General features: G+C 38.8%; 1 protein-coding gene across 3 annotated transcripts in view; it reads left to right on the forward strand.

Moving 5' to 3' along the window:
- Positions 1-4,771, forward strand: part of crcp (calcitonin gene-related peptide-receptor component protein) — a 77,260-nt gene extending 72,489 nt beyond the window's left edge. For all 3 annotated transcript variants that reach the window (XM_073053503.1, XM_073053502.1, XM_073053504.1), the window contains exon 6: positions 4,153-4,771. In XM_073053503.1, the coding sequence (XP_072909604.1) occupies positions 4,153-4,320 (168 nt within the window). In that variant the 3' untranslated portion in view covers positions 4,321-4,771. The remainder of the gene's footprint in view (positions 1-4,152) is intronic.
- The last annotated feature ends 15,414 nt before the right edge of the window (positions 4,772-20,185 follow it).

The raw sequence follows: 20,185 nt of genomic DNA on the forward strand, positions 1-20,185 counted from the left end.
CCACCCTGTCAAGACCCCTTAAGCTCTTATTGAAAACAGATTAGTTTTTCTAACCTTCTTGCTCAGCCTTATCCTTGTTCTCTTCATGGGCCCTTTTTAAACATGCAAGTTTTGTTTTGTTTTAAAAGGACAGTTTATATCTGAAATAGGGCTCCATCTTCCCATTTTACACATACTGACAAACATACCTATAAATTAGTTCCAGCATTTATCAATTTAGACCATAAGACATTGGAGCAGATTTAGGCCATTTGACCCATTGAGTCTGCTCCACCATTCCATCACGGTTGATATATTATCTCTCAACCCCATTCTCCTGCCTTCTTCCCCTTTGACACTGTTACTAATCAAGAACCTATAAAAATTGAAATATGCTTTAAATATACTCAATGACTTTGCCTCCACAGCTGTCCATGGCAATGAATTCCACAAATTCACCACTCTCTGGCTAAAGAAATTCATCCTCATCTCTGTTCTAAATGGATGTCCCTCTAATCTGTGGCTGTGCCATCTGTTCCTAGACTCACCCACTATAGGAAACATCCTCTCCATATCCACTCTATCTAGGCCTTTCAGTATTCATTAGGTTTCATAGAGATTCCCCTCCCATTCTAAACTCCTGTGAGCACAGGGCCAGAGCCATCAAATGCTCCTCATACATGAACTCCTTCATTCATGGAATCATTCTTCTGAAATTCCTCTGGACCATCTCCAATGTCAGCACATCTTTTCTTGATAAGGGGCCCAAAACTGCTCACAATACTCCAAGTGCAGTTTGACCAATGCCTTATAAAACATCAGTATTACATTTTTGCTCGTATATTCTAGTCCTCTGGACATGAATGCTAACATTGCATTTGCATTCCTTACCACCGACTCAACTTGCAAATTAACCTTTAGGGAATCCCATGCGAGGACTCCCAAGTCCTTTTGCACCTCTGGATTTTGAATTTTCTTCCCATTTAGAAAATAGTCCATGCCTTTATTACTTCTTCCAAAGTGCATGACCATACACTTCCCTTCATTATATTCCACTTCTTTGTCCATTCTCCCAGTATGTCCAAGTCCTTTTGCAGACTTCATGCCTCCTTCTTCATTTTATGCTTTTATCACTGCCTCTGAATAATGTTACCCTCCTAGAAGTTAAAGTTTCTAACTTCATGATTTCCAACTATATTTTATTCAGTGATCATCTATGTTATTCTTTCTGTCCATTTGCCAAGATCTCCTTTTACTGCCACATTTTCTTTCTCCACACCTGCTTTGAGTTTGAATCTATTTTCAATAAACTCAAAATCAAATTGTGATATTCAATCCATTCATTTTTTATTTGCAATCAGCTCCCATTGTTCATGTGCATTTCACATATGCTCCTGACATCTGTTTTCAGCTTCATAAGCTACTTGGACCACGTATGTCCTAGTCCCTTTTTCCACATAATTCTTTAGGCCATCCATAAATCTCTCCAAAAAATGTTGATTTTGCAAGTGGTTTATGCTCCTTTGGATTTCTGTTAGTTTCTTAAAACCACTTTCTTTCGTTCTCTTCTGACAGTCCTGTCAACTCTATTATCTGCGTTCTCCCTTTTGTATAATTTGACAGAGTGTTCTGCACTAAAACAAGCATCTACCCAAATAGTGACTGGCTCTGAATGATCTCAAATTCATCCACCCCTCCATCCTCGTTCTCTCACCAGGCTCCGAAGTCATCTGGGTGTTGAATTTGCCAAAAGGATCCATCTGTGAATTTGATCTCATCACTAAGTTTCTCTCCAATATTTTTAGTTCCATCTCTGGTTTCATTGTGGCATTTGTTGAAAAGTGAGTGTTTTGTCAAATGACTAAAGAACTGTCTGAGTCTAAATGGCAACTGTCTGATTCTAGCTTTCTCTGTGGAACAGGCTGACGTTCTTGAAAACAAAAGCGATATATTATTTTCATGTATTTCCCCACTGCTTCAGACTCATAGTTCCCACTTCATACTGACTATTGCTGATTCTCCCTTCCCCCCCGAATGCGCAATCAGGATTTCTCTGGAATACCAATAGTTGCAATCTGCCCCTATTACATAGTACTCTTCTCCCTAACTAACCTGAACACCCCTGCAGTGTTCTGCCACATTCTTTTGTCCAATAGCTGATCCCTCCCTTTCTGATCACCTAATGAGTTGACCGAGCCAGACTCAATCATTCACATCCACCAATATCTAAGCTGTTTTCAGCCTAAGCGCCTTATTTAATTCCCTTTATTTCCTCCAGACCATATCTACATGATGTAGTACAAACCTGGATAGATCTCAGCCCTGGTTTTCCATGACAGAAAATCAGGAGCATTCTTTGCTCCATTCCAGCTGGTGCCTACAATTTGAATTCTTCCTCTGTTGGATTGGTTTAGGGAATATCTGTATTTATTCCCATCACACCTTTACCTTTCACAAATTCATCTCTTTCTCTGCTGTACCTTTCCCTGACCGCACTCAGCTTCTCTGGCTAACTAGTTGGTTGCCTCTTCTACACCACCCCATGATCAATTTCTTTCCAATGCCCTATTTTGCACTGAAGTTCCTAAAAATCTTAATTGTTCATAAGATTTTCCTCACAATGTGTATCAAGATATTTCCTTGTATCTGCTCTTATTCCATTTTCCTCCACTCACAATAATGGCATTTACCCAATTCTAGCTGACTTTATTTACCAGCTCTTCAACCACCTGGTATGAATTTCTAATCTCTTTCCTTCTCTCTGTCTTCTGCAGCTTTTCATTGGAACATGATAAGGGGAAACCTGACTTCTCTCAAACCTTCTCTGCGATTCAGTGAGACTTCATTGATCTTTCCTGCCCAAACCCTCCTTTCTTAAACTCCTTTAAATGTCCAGTACCGTAATTTCAATCTTAGGCTTCGATTATATTGAACAACAGAATATCCTTGACCCTCTTCAGCAAGGAACCGAATTTTGTCAATTAGAGAAAAACTTGCTCACTCGGTCTTAAATGGTCAGCATCGGCATTGGTAGCCTGAGGACTTCTGATTCTATTAAATTCCATTGAGAATAGGCCAATACCATTCTCCTCTTCACTTATATTTTATCATCTCAATCCCAGTCTAAATGTGAATCTTCTCTCATGTGACTTTACCATGCCAGATAATTTAACTCAATTGTATAAATCAAAAAAGTACCAAAAAGTCTTTCTCTTAAGCCCATGTTAGAATTTATTTGAGTTACTGTTGCCTTCCTGGCAGCTTGAACTAGTATGACTATTCTCCACAGACCTCTCTCAGAACAAGGCATTTTCGCCCACAGAACTGCCGCTCACAGGATTTTCTTTTGTTTCTCGCACCACTCTCTGTAAACTTCAGAGACCGTTGTGCGTGAAAATCCCAGGAAATCAGCAGTTTCTGAGATACTCATCCACCCCATCTGGCACCAACAATCGTTCCATGGTCTAAGTTAGTTAGATCACATTTATTCCCCAATCTAATGTTTGCTATAAACAACAACTGAACCTCCTGACCATTTCTGCATGCTTTTATCCAGTGAGTTGCTGCCACATGCTTGGCTGATTACGTAGATAATTGCAGTAACGAGTAGTTGTACCTAATGAAGTGGCCACTGAGTATACAAGCCCAGAGAGACAATTTTGTGGGAGCCAAGAAATGTCAGAAAATAGTATAGGGGAATATAGAAGCCAGCATATAATGTGTGATATTTGCATATAAAGCTGAATACACCTGCCTAAAGTGTCTGTTTATTTGTTATAATGGAAGCATTATCTCATATATTTTTCTGCATACCTTGGTTCAAAATTGCAGGGAAAGGAATCTCACAATAACTTACATGATGTAGTATAGTCTCAGAATCAAGTATTTTTTTATTTTTGTCAAGAAAATTAGCATAGTCTGAGAGCCTGTGTTAATTACCATGTTATTTGAAATAACGGAAATGGATCTGATAAACCTCATATCAAAATTATTGAAAATAACAATTTTTACATCTCAAAAATTATCATTTTACAGATCTGAATTATTAAGTTAATTTATTTCTGTTTCAACAAAAAAATTCAATAAGCTTTCTGTGAACTCATCTTTATTTGCAATGGAATAAAATTAAATGATTTTCATTAATAATTATTACTTTGTATTCTAATGCTCCAGATGGTAGAAGAGAGTGAGGAAAGACTAACAGAAGAACAGATTGAAGAGCTTTTGCAAACTATCAATAACATCCTGCCAGGATGTCCGGATGAGCAAACTGGAGCTCAGCAACAGGAGGAGGTGGACATGGTGGCTGAAGATGAAGTAATCCAAATGGATGACTCCTAGCACGATCAAATGGAAAGATACTCTCTGTTAAACAGTATACGCCTCAGATTGATCTTTCTCCCTTTTCTATTTAAACCTTCAGACTGTGTTGGGATTCAAGTCTACAGAGATTATATTTCAAATACTGTATAGATGATTTTGTATGTTCTATACTGTACAATGTGAGATGTAAGTTGTTTGTCTTAATTGAGTTTATCAGTTCGTAAATAGAGAAACTGAAGCACCTCAACCTCGATAATCGTACCTAATAGATGCCGCTTCAGTATGAAAGCCATTGAGACGACATTCCTAGAAGGATGGAAGGGATAATATTGGTTTGTTTGCATTTTGTAAATAGAAATGCAAGGCTGTGTGTTCAGGATTATTTCTTAAAATAAACAATGCATGTATATGAGACTCTGTACCTGAAAGTACTCTTCCAAAAAATAAAGTTGTAAATATTTTTGTGACACTCTTAAAGCAAATGTTTGGTTATTGCATAAAACAACTGTTGAAAATGAGGGGGAATCAAAAGATTCTGTAGAATCACAGAATTATATAGCATGGGTCCTTCAGCCCAGCTCTGGCAGTTCATCCCACTCACTGTTTGAAAACATTTACCTCTCAGTCCCCTTTAATTTTTTCTCCTCTCACATTTGTCCTCTAGTTTTTAGACTCTCCTACCCTGAGAAAAAGAGCATATCATCTATACATTCCATGCTCCTCATAATTTTATAAACCTCTATATACCCTCTCTAGGGTAAACTTTCTCAGCCCTCCAGTGCAGGTAATATACCAGTGAATTATTTCTGTACCATTCATGGCTGAATTATATCCTTCCTGTATGTGGCAACCAGAACTGCGCTGAATACTTCCAAGTGCCACTTAACCAATGATTTATACAACTGTGATACTACACCCCAACTTCCATAACTCATTGCCTTGGTCAATGAAGGCAAGCTTATAATATGCTTTCTTCTCTACTCTCTCTACCCGCATTGGTACTTTGAAGGAACTACGTGCCTGTACCTCTAGGTCTCTCTGTTCTACAACACTTCCCAGGGCCCACTCATTTACTGTACAAGTCCTGCCCGGGTTTAACTTCCCAAACAGTCTCACATCACACTTGTTTGGGTTAATTCCATAAGCCATTCCCTTAACCACTTAACTAGTTAATCTGGACCCTTGTGTGACCTAAGACAACCTTCTTCACTGTCCATTTTACCACCAGTTTTGGTGTCATCTGCAAATTCACTGACATTCTCTTCCAAATCATATGATTTGATGTGATAAATTAATGAAATATGATGAACAATAAAAGATCCAGCACCAATCCCTGCAGCATGACATTGGATGCAGATCTTCAATCTCAAAAGCAACTATCAACTTTTACCTCTGTCTCCGTAACCAAGCCAATTTACTATCTTATCGTGGATTTCATATATCCTAACCTTCTGAACCAGTCTACTTGTAGGTCCTTGTCAACATCCTTAAATAAGTCCATAAGGACAATGCACATTACTCTACCCTTGTCAATTCTCTTGTTACCTCCTCAAAATAAACTCGGATTTAAGAGCCATCAGCTCTCATAAACAAAGCCATTCTGACTATCTCTAATCAATGTTTGTCTTTCCAAAGGCAAAGGAGTTTGTACATTCTCCTGTGACTGGGTTTCCTCTGGGTGCTCCAGTTTTCTCCCACAGTCCAAAGAAGTGTTGGTTGGTAGTTTAATTGGTTATTGCAAATTGTCCCTTGGTTAGGCTAGGGTTAAATTGGGGATTGCTGGGCAGCACTACTCGAGAAGCCGAAAGGGCTTACTCTGTGCTGTATCTCAATAAACAAATAAATCTTCCTTCCAAATTCTTTCCAGTAAATTTCCCACAGCTGATATAAGGCTCATTGGCCAGTAGTTCCTTCACTTGTCATTGTGGCTCTTATTAAATAAAAGCATGGTGTTAGCCATTCTCCAGTCTTCCAGTAGCTCAGAAACTATGGTATGAGATTGTTTTACAAATAATGTAGGATTTGTTGGGATTCCACCAAACTCTTCATATCTATTGTAATATAAACTTTCATTAGCATGAAGTGTTTAAAGGCTTGAGTTGCAGAAGATTTAAATTATTTGATTACAAAATTATTAGATTACAGAAGATTTACTGTATTAGTTTACAGTAGGTGACCTGTAAACAGAAGTTACGTTAATATTGTACTGCCCTGCACTGTTTTGTGCACTTTATGTAGTCCTGTGCAGGTCTGTAGTCTAGTGAAGCTTTTTATGTTCAACTCACAGACCTCCGTTGATACCCCTGCCCCCCCCCCCTTACCCCATCCCTATCTATAATTTTAGTCTGGTTCTCTTTCTCTTTTCTCCCCCCTCACTACAATCTCCCCCTAGCCCTACCTTTCTTTCTCTTTTATTTCCCATAATTCTCCACCTTCCCCCTAGCCCATTTCCCTCTAGCCTATCACTTCCCAGCTCTCTACTTCATCCCTCCCCCCACTTCTTATCCCCCTCGACCATCCTATGTTACTTCACTCCTGATGAAGGGTTTCAGCCGGAAACATCGTCACTACCTCCTCCCATAGATGCTGTCTGGCCTGCTGAGTTCTGCCAGCATTTTGTGTTTTTTATGCAGCTTTTTATGTTGTTTTACGTAGTCTAGTGTAGCCTTGTGCTGTCTCACATAGTCTAGTATAATTTTGCATTGTTTCATGTAGCACCATGGTCCTGGAGGAGCGTTGTTTCGTTTTTACTATGTACTGTACCAGCAGTTTATGGTCGAAATGACAATAAACTTGACTTGACTATATTATATTATTTTTACAGGTTGGCCTTAAGAAGACATTCAGTAAGGTTGAGAAGTCAAACTCAATGGAAGTTCTAGAGAGTTCGCATCTAAAGAATAGCCTGAATACTCTGCCAGAAACACCCTTCTTCACGCTGTAAAAGGATTGTGAAGGTTAGCCATTTCTATTTACAATTACCTCTTGAATATTACCAGAGCAATGCACACAAAATGCTGGAGGAAGTCAACAAATCAGGCAGTATCTATAAAGGGAAATAAACAGTTAACGTTTTGGGCCATGCCCCTTCATCAGACTGGATGACCCTTCAGTAGTCTTGATGAAATGAACATTGACTGTTCATTTCCCTCCATACATGCTGTCTGACCTGCTGAGTTCCCTCACAATTGTGTGTGTGTTGCTGAAGATTTCCAGCATATGCAGACTCTCTTCTGCCTTGAATATTGCAGTTCAGTATAAGGACATATTCTTCATCGTTCATTACAGGTGGAAAGATTTGCAGAAAACTGTTTTCCATTTATTTGTTTGCATTTGAGTAATGAGTTTACTCAAAAATATTTTGTTGAATAGTAGTCTGAAAGATACATTGTATAGTCCTGAGCCAAATGGGAAGTAAACCAAATGCAGAACTCCCAATTGATGTGAATGTTGAGTATTCTAGCCCACCATATAATCAAAGTTGGTTACACCATATGCCATATGGTTAATGTCAAGCTTAACATGCAGGATTTTCTGAAGTTAATGGCAGTAGTTTTCTGTTTCACTTGTGAAACATAGTATGATGATGATGATTACTTTATGCTGAAGTATATTTAGAGTGTTTCCACAATACAAAGTTTTGAACTTCTAAGACTAAATGTAGACACTACTAAATTTCAAATTGATGTTTGAAAGTTTTATTTTTACATATAAGCATATGTCAAATATAACATATAATCAAAATAAAGAAACTTGTCAATTTTAGCATTAGCATGGAATAAAATATTACAATACTACAAGATCCTTTCCACTTTCAAACCACGGTGCTTGAGTTTTACAAAAGGCGAATGGTGGAAATTTATTATGTTTAATTGGGGTACAGTTGGAAAAGGGTCAATATCTTTCGTTAAACTTGCGTGGAAATGTTTATCCATCATTATACACACTTGTTAGCTAAATAGAAGCAAATGTATCCTTTTAATAATCTGCTAAATGAATTACAGTCATCCAAATTTTTTTTATTCCCACATCAAGAAACTTTGTTTAAAACAGACAGCTAAGACCACAAATATTCAAGGACAGCAAAAACAGATTTCTTATGATAATCCACGTGACAATATTGTGCTGTGGTTGATTTTGCAGCACATACCACTGATTTTGAAACACTTCTACAGCACACAAACTAGATTTAATGATCTAGAGCACAGTACAGATATATATATATCTTTAAATTTGACTCCCAATTCACTATGTTCTCAATTCTTAAACCCAACTGATTGAAGAAACAGATGTTGAGTCCCATTGTTCACCGGGATCCTAGTAAGCTCATATTCTAGCAATTTCTTGGTGTTTTCTAATTAATTTAATAAATTGGGAAAATATCTCAGGAGAGGGAAGGGGGTTGGTGTTCTACAAGTCAAAGAATCAAAATTTTGCTCCCTCTCTTGTACCACGACAACTTTCAGAATGAATCCACCTCAATTAGCATTTGTGTGAGGTAAAGTTAACCCTGTGTTTACAGTGTTTCCAACAGATTTTGAATCTTGAGTTAGCTTTATGTTATATATTTTGATACCTATCTACCTACTGCCTGTTATGTCGCTGGCATTTAAGATAGCAATGAAGGTCCTCCATCTCTGGTGGTGCTCAGGGCTGTTTTTGTCGTGTCAGCAGGTTGGTTTTCACTACTGATCATAAACACAAAGTACACTGCAAGTGCTGGGGTCAAAGCAACATGTACAACACGCTGGAGGAACTCAGCAGGTTGGGCAGCATCCGTGGAAACGTTGACTACTTGTTTCCATGGATGCCGCCCAATCAGCTGAGTTCCTCCAGCGTGTTGTATGGTTTTCACTACTGTCAGTCATCCAAGTTCCAGATGGAGACTCAGGAATACCGTCACACTCAGATGAAGAAGAATTCTTCATTGCTGCTTCCGTACGGTATTGTACCAGTCAGGGTTGTTAGCCCCGAGCTGAACCCCCAAACCTGGGGGACTGGCCTCTCTGCTTTGACCTGTTTGGCATGGGTGACCCTACAAGAGCCAAAGCGTAAAGCCCTGACTCCAGCCAACATAGCTCTCTGGGTTACTGAGGCACACAAGCCTCCAAATCCTATGCCAAGGTTGTTGTCCTCTTGGGAGGATATTGTGATACACCTTGCATTAACTTTCAAATGCAGCAGTTGCATTATTTCACCTTGGAAAGTATCTTGTGACAAAATGCAAATCTTAACATGTCAGATAATGGGGAAAATAGCTTATCTAAAACTGTTAAACATATAATTTTAGGAGAGCTGTAATGTAATTACAAAATTGAATGCTGTTTCCCAAGTTAATTTTGGGCTTCACTGGCATGCAGCAAAACCAAAAACAGAAAGGTCGGAGTGTGATGGAGAATTAAAGTGACAGGCAGCTGGCAGCTCAATGTCATGCTTGTGTTTGAATGCCTGTCCTCTGCAATCCGCTCTTTGGTTTTCTCCATGGTAGAGGATACCACATTTTGAGCACCAAGTGTAGTAAATGTGAGAACAGAATAAAGATTTGTTCTTATACTTGTCGTGGCACTCATTTCAAACTATTCTTTGTTGAGTTTGTTGCATTCCACCAGCTAAAGACCTGACCTAAAATTCTCACAAAATCTGCTCCCAAGATGGTACTGTTATTTGTTAAATTGACTTCTTCATTACTGGGGCTGAACTCCAGCTCTCTCGTACCTCTTGTATTCTTCAGTGACCATGACCTTGCAACTGAGCATCTTCTCTGAGAGAGTTACTGATCTAATGTCCTCCAGAGATCTTCCCTCCACAGCCTCCAAGGTTATTTATGCCAGAGTTATTATTTTCTCTTTTATGGAATATTGACTTTGATGTAAACTACTTTCATCTTTATCTTTTCCCCAGGATCCACAGGGAAGACAGCCTGATTGACTCATTGGTTTAACCTGCTCTCTCACCCCTTATTTTTCCTATCTTGAATCTCTTCTTTCTCCTCTTGTCCAGATTCTATCCGTTTACATCTGTGACACCTTTATTGCCCTTTGCCTCAGCCAGTTTTCATCATGGATGTCCAGTCCTCTCACCTCCGTCCCACACCAGAATGATCAAAGGGCTCTTTGATACTTCCTGGCAGAAATACTTCTGTCTCCCTGGCTGACATTATTCTCACATTGAACAAGTTCTTCTCCAATTCCAGTCACCCCCTCCCGTATAAACCACAGCTATGCCTGGTTCTCTGTGGGATATGATGAACAGTCATGTTTGCTACCTACAACTCTTATTACATTTCCTCAAGACAAATCAATTGCAATTAAGGCTTCACCATCCTCTCTCAAGCAGCACCATGCCATAAATAACGCGCTCCCTCCTGGCTTTGGCAGTCATTGACATTCCCTTTATTCTTTCCACCACTTTCCATTCTGCATCTCAAAACATATTAGAAGTTTAACTCTTCTTCTAGTTCTGGTCAAACATCATTGTCCTGAAACATTAACTCTGTTTCTTTCTCTATTAAGTGATGTTGCATCATTCTCTTTTTATTGCAGGTTTTTAGCAACTGCAGTTTCTGCCTACTAAGCATCTTATGGCAACCAGTTCCGATATTCGGTTTATTATTGTTGCATACACTAAGGTACAGTGAAAAGCTTGTTTTGAAAACCATCCATACAGATCAATTCATTGCAACATTTAATTGAGGTAGTTCAACGCAAAACAATATCAGAATGCAGAATTAAGTGTTACAGAGGAAGTGCAGTGCAGGGAGACAATAAGATGCAAGACTATGACAAGGTAGATTGTGGGGTTATGTGGTCAAGAATCCATGTTATTGTACTAGGGGACTGATCAATTGTCTTCAAACGGATAGAAGCTGTCATTGAGCTTGGTGCTACGTGCTTTCAGGGTTTAGTATCTTCTGCCTGATTTGGGTAGGGGAGAAGAGCGAATGTCCAATGTGGGTGTGGCCTTTGATTATGTTGAGTGCTTTACTGTGCTACCATGTTCAATGAATCATTGAATCTCAGCATAGAAACAGGTCCTTTCAACCCACCTACAGTAAAGACGTAAAAAAGGTTGAAATTTACAAGGACATTACTGGGTCTGGAGAACCTGAGTTATAAGGGAAGATTGAATAGGTTAGGACTTTATTCCTTGAAACATAGAAGATTAAGAGGTGATTTGATAGAGATCTACAAAATTGTGAGGAGTGTAGATAGGATAAATGTAAGCAGCCTTTTTTCCACGAAGGTTGGGTGGGACTACAATCAGAGGTAATGGCTTAAGGGTGAAAGTTGAAAAGTTTAAGGGGAACTTGAGGGAAAACTTCTTCACTCAGAGGGTCGTGAGAGTGTGGAATGAGCTGCTAGCACAAGTGGTGCATGCAAGCTTGATTTCACCGTTTAAGAGAAGTTTGGATAGGTACATGGATAGTAGGGGTATGGAGAGCTATGGTCCTGGTGCAGGTCAATGGGAGTTTAAATGGTTTCAGCATGGACTTCATGGCCTGAAGAGCCTACCTCTGTGCTGTACCATGCAGACCATGATGCCTATCTACACCAATCCCATTTGCCCATTTTAGGTCCATATCACATTATGTTTTTCCTATCTAAATAATTCTTTGAATGATTTTTAAACATATTCTTCCATTTCCACTTCCTCTGGCAGCTCATTCCATATAACAACCACTCTCTGTGTGAAATCAACTTATCCATTAGATTGCCGTTAAATATCTCCCTCTCTCACCTTAACTCTGTGCCACTCTAAAGTTAACTACTCTGGGATAAAGACTCTGACTGTCTATCCTTCCAGTGCCACTCATAATTTTATTAACCTCTGTAAGTCCTCCTGCATTCATGTTCTCGTTAGTTATTGCAATTTATTTATATTTGCATTTGCACAATTTGTTGTCTTCTGCATCCGGTTGCTCTTTCACTGATAACTTATAGTTACTATTCTATAGATTTGCTGAGTATGCCCACAGGAAAATGAATCTTAGGGTTGTATATGGTGGCATATATAGATAATAAAGTTTACTTTGAATTTTGAACTTTGCATTCCATTAAGAATAAAACCATCCTATTCTATTTTATTGAACTGGAAAGAGATGAATCCTCCAACTACATCTCAATGGTTTTCCCAAACCAAATCCTGTTTAAACTTAGAAAAAATTAGAAGCGGTACCTTTGATCTCTCAGTTAACTTTGACGAAACTTGGAAGCCATTTATCCAATACTTTCATAAAATGCAATTTGACCTTTTCCAATTCCTTTATATTATTTATCAATTTGAGTGAGGAGTGGAGATGACGACATTAATGATTTTATCCGATGTAATAGAGTAGCCCAGCTTAGTTTAGTTTTAGTTCTGTTTAGTTTAGTTTAGTTTACTTTGTTATTGATTTTTCAATTTGGGGTTTTTTTCCATCTTTTTATTTCCTTGTATCTTGTCTATATTAAGAGTTTGGGAGGTCAATTATATTGGTGTTACCTATAGTTTCTACTCACAGGTGTTAACTGACAACAATGTAATCCCATTCCCTTTGTACTATTATGACCACCATGTATTTGTCTTTGAAAAATTCAATAAAAAGATTGAAACAGAAAGAAAGAAAGAAAACCATCCTATCCTATTTAATAACTACAGCCCTCTATTCCAGGCAACATCCTGGTAAATAACTTCCATACTTTCTCTATTACTACCATTTCCTTCCAGTAGTTTGGTACCCAAAACTGTGCACAAAATCCAAATGTTCATTGATGAAATCAAACTAAGAATAAAATGAAAACAAACCTGGTTCAGTCTTCCCCCTTGGCCTGGAATGTCAACTGTTAATTCTCCATAGATGCTACCTGAATTGTTGTGTTCCTCCAACGTATTGTGTGTGTTGTTCCATAAACAAGGAGGCTTTATGTCAACATGTTTCAAAAGAAATTAATATAATTTATGTGTGTGTTGCTCATTAAACAAGGAGGCTCTATGTCAACATGTTTTAAAAGAAATTAAAATAATTTATGCTGTAAAATAGTATCGCATTGCCCCTTTTCTATTGTGTTTTAAGCTGATAGCATTAGGCAAGATGCCGCATTAGAGATGAGTCTGATTTATTTTTTTGTTGACTCTCGATATGTTTTCTCTTTCTACACACTCTGCTTTCAGAAGAATCAATAAATACAAGTAATACAAAGGCAGAAAGTGACTGAATATCGGCATTAAATTAGTGTAGTCTGTTACCAAGCCAAACTCCGTCAGGGCCATATGCTTATGTAACAAGGAATTAAAAAAAACATTTTCAGGCACATATGCCAGACTCAGATTATTTTCTGTTTTATGTAATGTCTGCTTTCCTGTGGCGTCTCAATCATTCTCCAGTGCTCAGCAGATTTGTTTACATTAGCCATATGTACAGAAGAAAGAAAATTCAGTACTCAGCTTTTCTAAAGTGGATACTCGTCAGGGTAATTTAATGATTAATTTTGTTCACTGAACTGACAGTCTGATCAAGCTTGATTATGTGTTTCCAAAACGATCCGTGGATGCATTTTAAGCTCAGAGATAATATCTGGCTTCAGAACAGAGACAGTTGCGAAAAAAAGAATCAGGAACAAAAGAGGTCCATTACATTGTGATGAGCAACAGGATACTGAGCAAGATTATAAGCATTGGAATAATATTTTAAACTTTTAGCAGACAGGTACACTGAATGAAATGTCAGCTGATGGTTAAAATAACGGCTGAAAGTAATAATTATTGCAAACCCTTACAGTCTAAATATTTAAATTGTTCTTACATTAATGGTACCTCTTTAAAAGTGAAGATAAGAGTTCTTGTTTTTCTCCCACTTTGATCATCTAAAATGTGGTCTGGCAGCTGACAACAGCAAAAGGCATATATGAAGCCTGGCAGAATTTTACTTCAATATCCTTTGAACCCTTTGATAAGAAAACTTACTATTTACTTTAGATGTTAAACTTTTACTATTAAAGCATAGCTGATGGCTCAGGCAATAAATGGCTCTCATAGACCAGTTGTGAATCAGGCATGCCTGTAAGTTTTTAGTTTGATCACTGGGCTGAGTTGTAATGGCTAATTGGCCTCGGCAGGAAAGAACAAAAAAACTAATTAGGCAAAGTTCTCCATGCTTGTGATTATAATTCACTAACTTCTGCTAATCTTAAGTTATCCAGAGGAATGGAGAAGTTTATTAATGTGGCATGTGGTCCATCAGTAAGCAACCTGTGTTCAATTTGACAAGAATATAGGACAGTACAGAACAGGAATGGCCCTTCGGTTCACAATGTTGAACAGAACTAATAATTAAATGTCTGACTACACTAGTCACTTCTGCTTTCATGAGGTCCTTATCTTGCCATACTCTCCATATTCTTGTACCAATCTATGTGCTTCTTAAATGCCTCTGTCATATTTGCCTCCACTACCACCCCTAGCAGCGCATTCTAGGTATCCACCACTTTATGTAAAAATCTTGCCCCACTCATCTCCTTTGAACGTAGCTCTTCCTAATTTAAATGCACACTCACTAGACTTTAGTATTAGACATCATGGCCCTGGGAAAAAGTTACAACTGTCCATTCCATCTATACATCTCATAATCTTATTATCTTCTAACAGGTCTCCCTTCAGCCTCCACCTCTCCAGAGAAAACAGCTCAAGTTTGTCCATCCTCTCCTCATAGCACATGCCCTCTAATCCATAGAGCATCCTGGTAAACCTCTTCTGCATCCTCTCCAATACTTCAACATTCATCCCCTCATTGGTTGAACACAGCTGAATGCAGTACTGCAAATATGGCCTAACCAGTGCTATATAAAACTGCAGCATAACTTCATGCCTCTTGACAACACACACAAAATACTGTTGGAACTCAGCAGGCCAGACAGCATCTATGGAAAAGAGTACAGTCAACGTCTTGGCTCGAAACGTCGACTGTACTCTTTTCCATAGATGCTGCCTCGCCTGTTGAGTTCCTCCAGCATTTTGTGTGTGTTGCTCAGATTTTCTCCTGTTTGTTTCTGCCTCTTGAGTTCAGTGTCTTAACTAAAAAAAAGCAAGTATACAACATGCCTTTTTTAAACAAGCCTACCAACTTCTGTAGCCACTTTCAGGATGTTACAGATTTGGGCCCTAAGATCCCTCTGTGCATCAATGTTGTTAATGATCTAACCATTAACTCTGAAATATCCCTTTACATTGGATCTCCCAAAGTGCAACACCTCACACTTGGCAGGATTAAACTCCATCTGCCATTTCTCCACCCACATCTGCAAGGGGGAACTTGGGCAAGATATAAAATAAAAACAGACTGTAAAACACATTTTCTTCCTAAAGAACATGCATTCATATATTTCCTTCATGTCCCCATACATCCCATCTTACTCCAAGGCCAATTAAGTTCTTATGAAATATTATCTCTGTTGCAATGTAGGAAATATTTTACAATCATTACAATACGGAAATCCAATTTGTCATTGTTTTTTAAAAGTTCTTTATGGTCTTAAAAAAATTTGCTTACTGGTCAGGCACTAACTCTTGTATATTTTTAACCACAGGATTAGATCCTTTGGTCCAGGATGTCTGTGCCGAATGTGATGCCAACTTAAGCCAAACATCTGCTTGTACATGGTCTATATACCTTAATTTCCTGTTTGTTCCTTTGTCAGTTTACCTGTCACTTTGTTTAATGTTAATGATTTGTAGGTTATCAACTGCCTTGGTTCTAATTTTACTTTTCACTCATGAACATTCTTCTAGTATTCTTCTTCTTAACCCATTACCCCTATTTGGGCATAGGCTGTCGATAGCAGTTCGCCAGAGTCCTCTGTCCTGGGCCAACTTTTCAAATGGTTCACAGGTGTAGTCCATCTTCAAAGATCCTTCCTCTTCCAGGGATGAGGTCTTTGGAGCTTTTGTTGGCATATCTGTAGCTGTGAGTTTTTTACAGGATGGGGTTGCTATCCCCTTGTTGAACCGTCCTCCTTTCATAGCCCATGATGGAGTTCATTTTTAGTCTGTTCAGAGTAAATTATGTTGTAAAATTAATACTACTATTTCCAGCTAGTGATTTGTTAACTGATACTTCAGAAAAAGACTGCACAATTTAACACATCTACTGGATTCTGCAGTCAGCCATTTGTTGGATACTAACTGCACATTGTTAACAGATGTATAATTTATGTAGGTATAAAGATAATCGATATACAGTGGATTCCAGTTAATTGGGACACATCAGGACCAGTACATCTTGGTCCAATAAGCAACTGCCCCAATTAGTCAAACATACTAAATTTACGCCACACATACAGCTTAGTGTTGAGGCTAAAATGTTCCATATTTGTCTCATCCAACCACAAGATCTTCTTCCGCATATTTACTTCTAAGTGATGCTTTGCAAAGTCTTTATGGGCAAGGATATGCTTTTTGTTTTAGCAGTACACGAGACATAAATCTAATACTGCACATCATCCGGGTAACAACATTCCTACTGAAAAGTATGATGGGGGTAGCATCATGCCATAGGGATGCTTTTCAGCAGAAGACACTGGGAATCTGGTCAGGATTGATGGGAAGATGAATGCTGCTAAATACAGTGAGATCTTGGATTAAAAAAACCTGCTAGCCTCTGCCAGAGAGCTCAAACTAGGGAGGAAGTTTGTCTTTCAGCAGGACAATGACCCAGAGCACACTGTCAGAGCAAATATGGAGCGGCTTCAAAGGAAGAAAATTGACGTCCTTGAGTGGCCAATCAGAGTCCTGGCCCTAACCTAATAAAACATCCCTAGCAAGGCCTCGAGATTGCTGTCCACTGCTGCTCCCCAACCAACCTGGCACAGCTTGAGCAATTTTGCAAGAAGGAATGAGCAAATATTGCTGCATCACGTTGTGCAAAGCTAATAGAAACTTATCAAAAGAGACTACTGACTGCAATAGCTGCGAGAGTTGATTCAACTAAGTACTGAGCAAAGGGAGATGAATACTTCCAACTGGCTGACATTTCAGTTTTTGAATTTTTGATTTTTCATGCTTTACAATTTTCCCTGTTTTCAGGCTCTACTGTGAAAAATGGAGCATATGAATCACAAATAAAAATTTCTCCATTAAATTGAGCAAAATCCCTGGTTGTAATACCAATTTATGTGACCAAAGGGTTGGGCTGAATACTTTTACAAGGCACTGTGAATCTGAAACATCACATGCTTTTCACAAGCCAATACCTTGGGTGAAACTGACTGTTGGTGCCTTGATTGGAATCCAAGGCTGCAGTCAAGAGAGGCCCTAATTTATGCTTTAGATTATGGTGTATCTGAATTCCCAATAGATACAAGACAATGCCATTATTTTAAGGGTTCTAATTCAACAGTATATTTCTGGCATGTATTGTATAGGTTTAAATGAATCAAACTGCAGATTATCATCCTCTCTACTCCCTTCCTACTTTGTCCTTGGCTTCCATGGACACAGCTCCCTCAAGTCTCCTAATCCGGTACTTGAGTCATGTGGCAGTGATTGTTGAAAGCACCAACAGCCTCATTCCACTTTGTGCACATCTCCCCTCCAGTGCTAGGCCTCTGATGCAGAAATGAACTATTTTAATCAAAATAACCATCAGCAATGGGCGATGAAGAGAAAAGAATTGGTATAAAGAGGTTTTCAGTGTGACTCTGACGATGATGCTCTTCGCTATCAAATTGCTGTGGCCTGGATCAGACTGTCGAAGTTTCCACATGAAGACTGCACATTTGAGCAAAGTTTCAATAGAATGTATGTTCTGCTTTTGAAGCACAATTAGTGGAAAGAAATGTGTGTGTGTAGTAGGGGAAGGGTGTAGTAGAAATGAAACAGAATATAGTATCGAAGGAACAGTCTTTAAAGATTATCAAAGAGAATACATTTTTTCTTTAATGCTATGTGTGATGATGATAGTCATTGTCACTGTCTTTTTGGAATTATGCTTTACTAGTCAAGTAAGAAGCTTTAGTATCTGCTACTTGAAGCCACTCAACCCTAAGGTGCCTCAGTGAAGGAAATGTCGGTGACAGGTTGTTGCTACTGCAGCCAGCCAGATCTCTTCAATAGGTAAGAGCAAACTGAGCAACAAGGTCTATCATGAAGCAGCATTGCTGATGATGACTGAAATGATCCAGGTCAGGACATTGTGCTTCTTGGAAGTCTCAGCCAATCACTTAATGAACCTGTGCACCATTATAATCTATCAGTTGTGAGACTGGAGCCAATTTTGGTGCTGAGCACAACACCGGCATTGCTGGTCTGAGCTCAGCAAAGTGGGATGGATGCTCTGGACTGCAATAACCATCTTCATGTAGCGTTCCCTATATTCTGACCAAAAGAAAAAGAAATTCAAAGTGCTTGACTGCAAGTTTTTAGCATTTAGCCAAAAAGATGGTTCAAATGATTGCAGGCTTGAACTGTTGCCATCCTGAGGAGCAGAAATGTTGATAAGATATTGGAAATGTGAGCAAAATTTAAATATCCATGAGAAAGTTTTTATTTGAACATTTTTTTGGCACAGAATAGTATTCCAAAACATTACTTCAGTGTGGTATTGAATATACTGGCTGATGCGTTCCAACAAGAAAAAAACATAGCATGTTTTGTTAGGATATTTTCAGCAAAGATAAAGAACAGTCTGATACTCATTGTTCCATAACTTCTGCAAACACAAGTATGGGTGTAATTAGATGGATAAGCAGCATCAGCTCCCAGAGAAATGGTTGGAAAACGTGAGCCTTTACTGATCTAATTTGGAACCATCTTTTAAGTTCACAAGATCTCCTTTCATCTCTTCCACTTTCTCCCAATCAAATGCATGGCCACGGGGCATTTGCCTGACCCCACCCCCACCCCCAGCTATGACTGTCTATTTATTGGTTATGTATGATAGTTCTTGTCTCAAAACTACTCTGCCATGGTGAAGACAAATGCAAACTAGGCAAAAACACCTCATATTGTGCTTGGATAGTTTACAGCCCAATGGTATAAATACTGATTTTTTAAATTGCAGGTAACTCATTCCTCCCATGTTCCTCTCAAACTCCAATCAGTACATCCAGGATCTGTCCTTCTTTGTTATCCTTTCTCACCACCATCTCCCCTTCACCGCCTGGACTCATAATTAGTTACTTCTGCCTATTTGTTCATCTTCCTTCTCTCTCCCCACTTGGTTCTACTTTCTTATCACCCCTCCCTTATCTGGTTCCACCTATCACCAATCGGCCTCTGACTCCGCCCTTCTGCACCCCTCATGCACATGATTTCACCTACTCATCTACTATTTCACTAATTTTTCTCTATCATGTACCAGCCTCTGGTTACCGCCCACCACCACGGCCTTTTCTACAGGATGGCTATCTTCCCTCTATAGTCCCAGTGCTGATGCAGGCTCTTGACCTGAAAAGTTATTTATCCGATTTTGCTTGATCCACCGAGTTCTTGGAGCAGTTTATTTTTCCTCCATTTCCTGCAGCAGCAGTCTATTGTGTCTCCGTTCACGTTCATTCTGCGTGGCTCCAAATATACACTCCTTTAAGTAAAACAATGATCGCAAATAATCGGTTTTATGTAGCCACTTTCGGACAGTTAATATTCTCCGAAGTAAACGCAAATGAGGAATATTGTAATTGAAACTTTTTTTTACAAGCAGTAAATAGAGTAGACAGCAGGCACAATGTTGGTGCTTAGATGTGTAGAATTACGGCCGTCTCAAATTCAGGGATCAATCATTCAAGATTGAGATGAAAGAAAATTATCATCCCCTTATCCTGGTGAATTTTTGACATTTTCAGCATGAGAGTTGTGGAGGTTCATTCACAGAAAGCATTCAAGAAAGTCTGTTATTAAATGAATCATGGAATTG

The sequence above is a fragment of the Hemitrygon akajei genome, chromosome 8 (assembly GCF_048418815.1).
Source record: "Hemitrygon akajei chromosome 8, sHemAka1.3, whole genome shotgun sequence".
Taxonomy (NCBI): Eukaryota; Metazoa; Chordata; class Chondrichthyes; order Myliobatiformes; family Dasyatidae; genus Hemitrygon; species Hemitrygon akajei.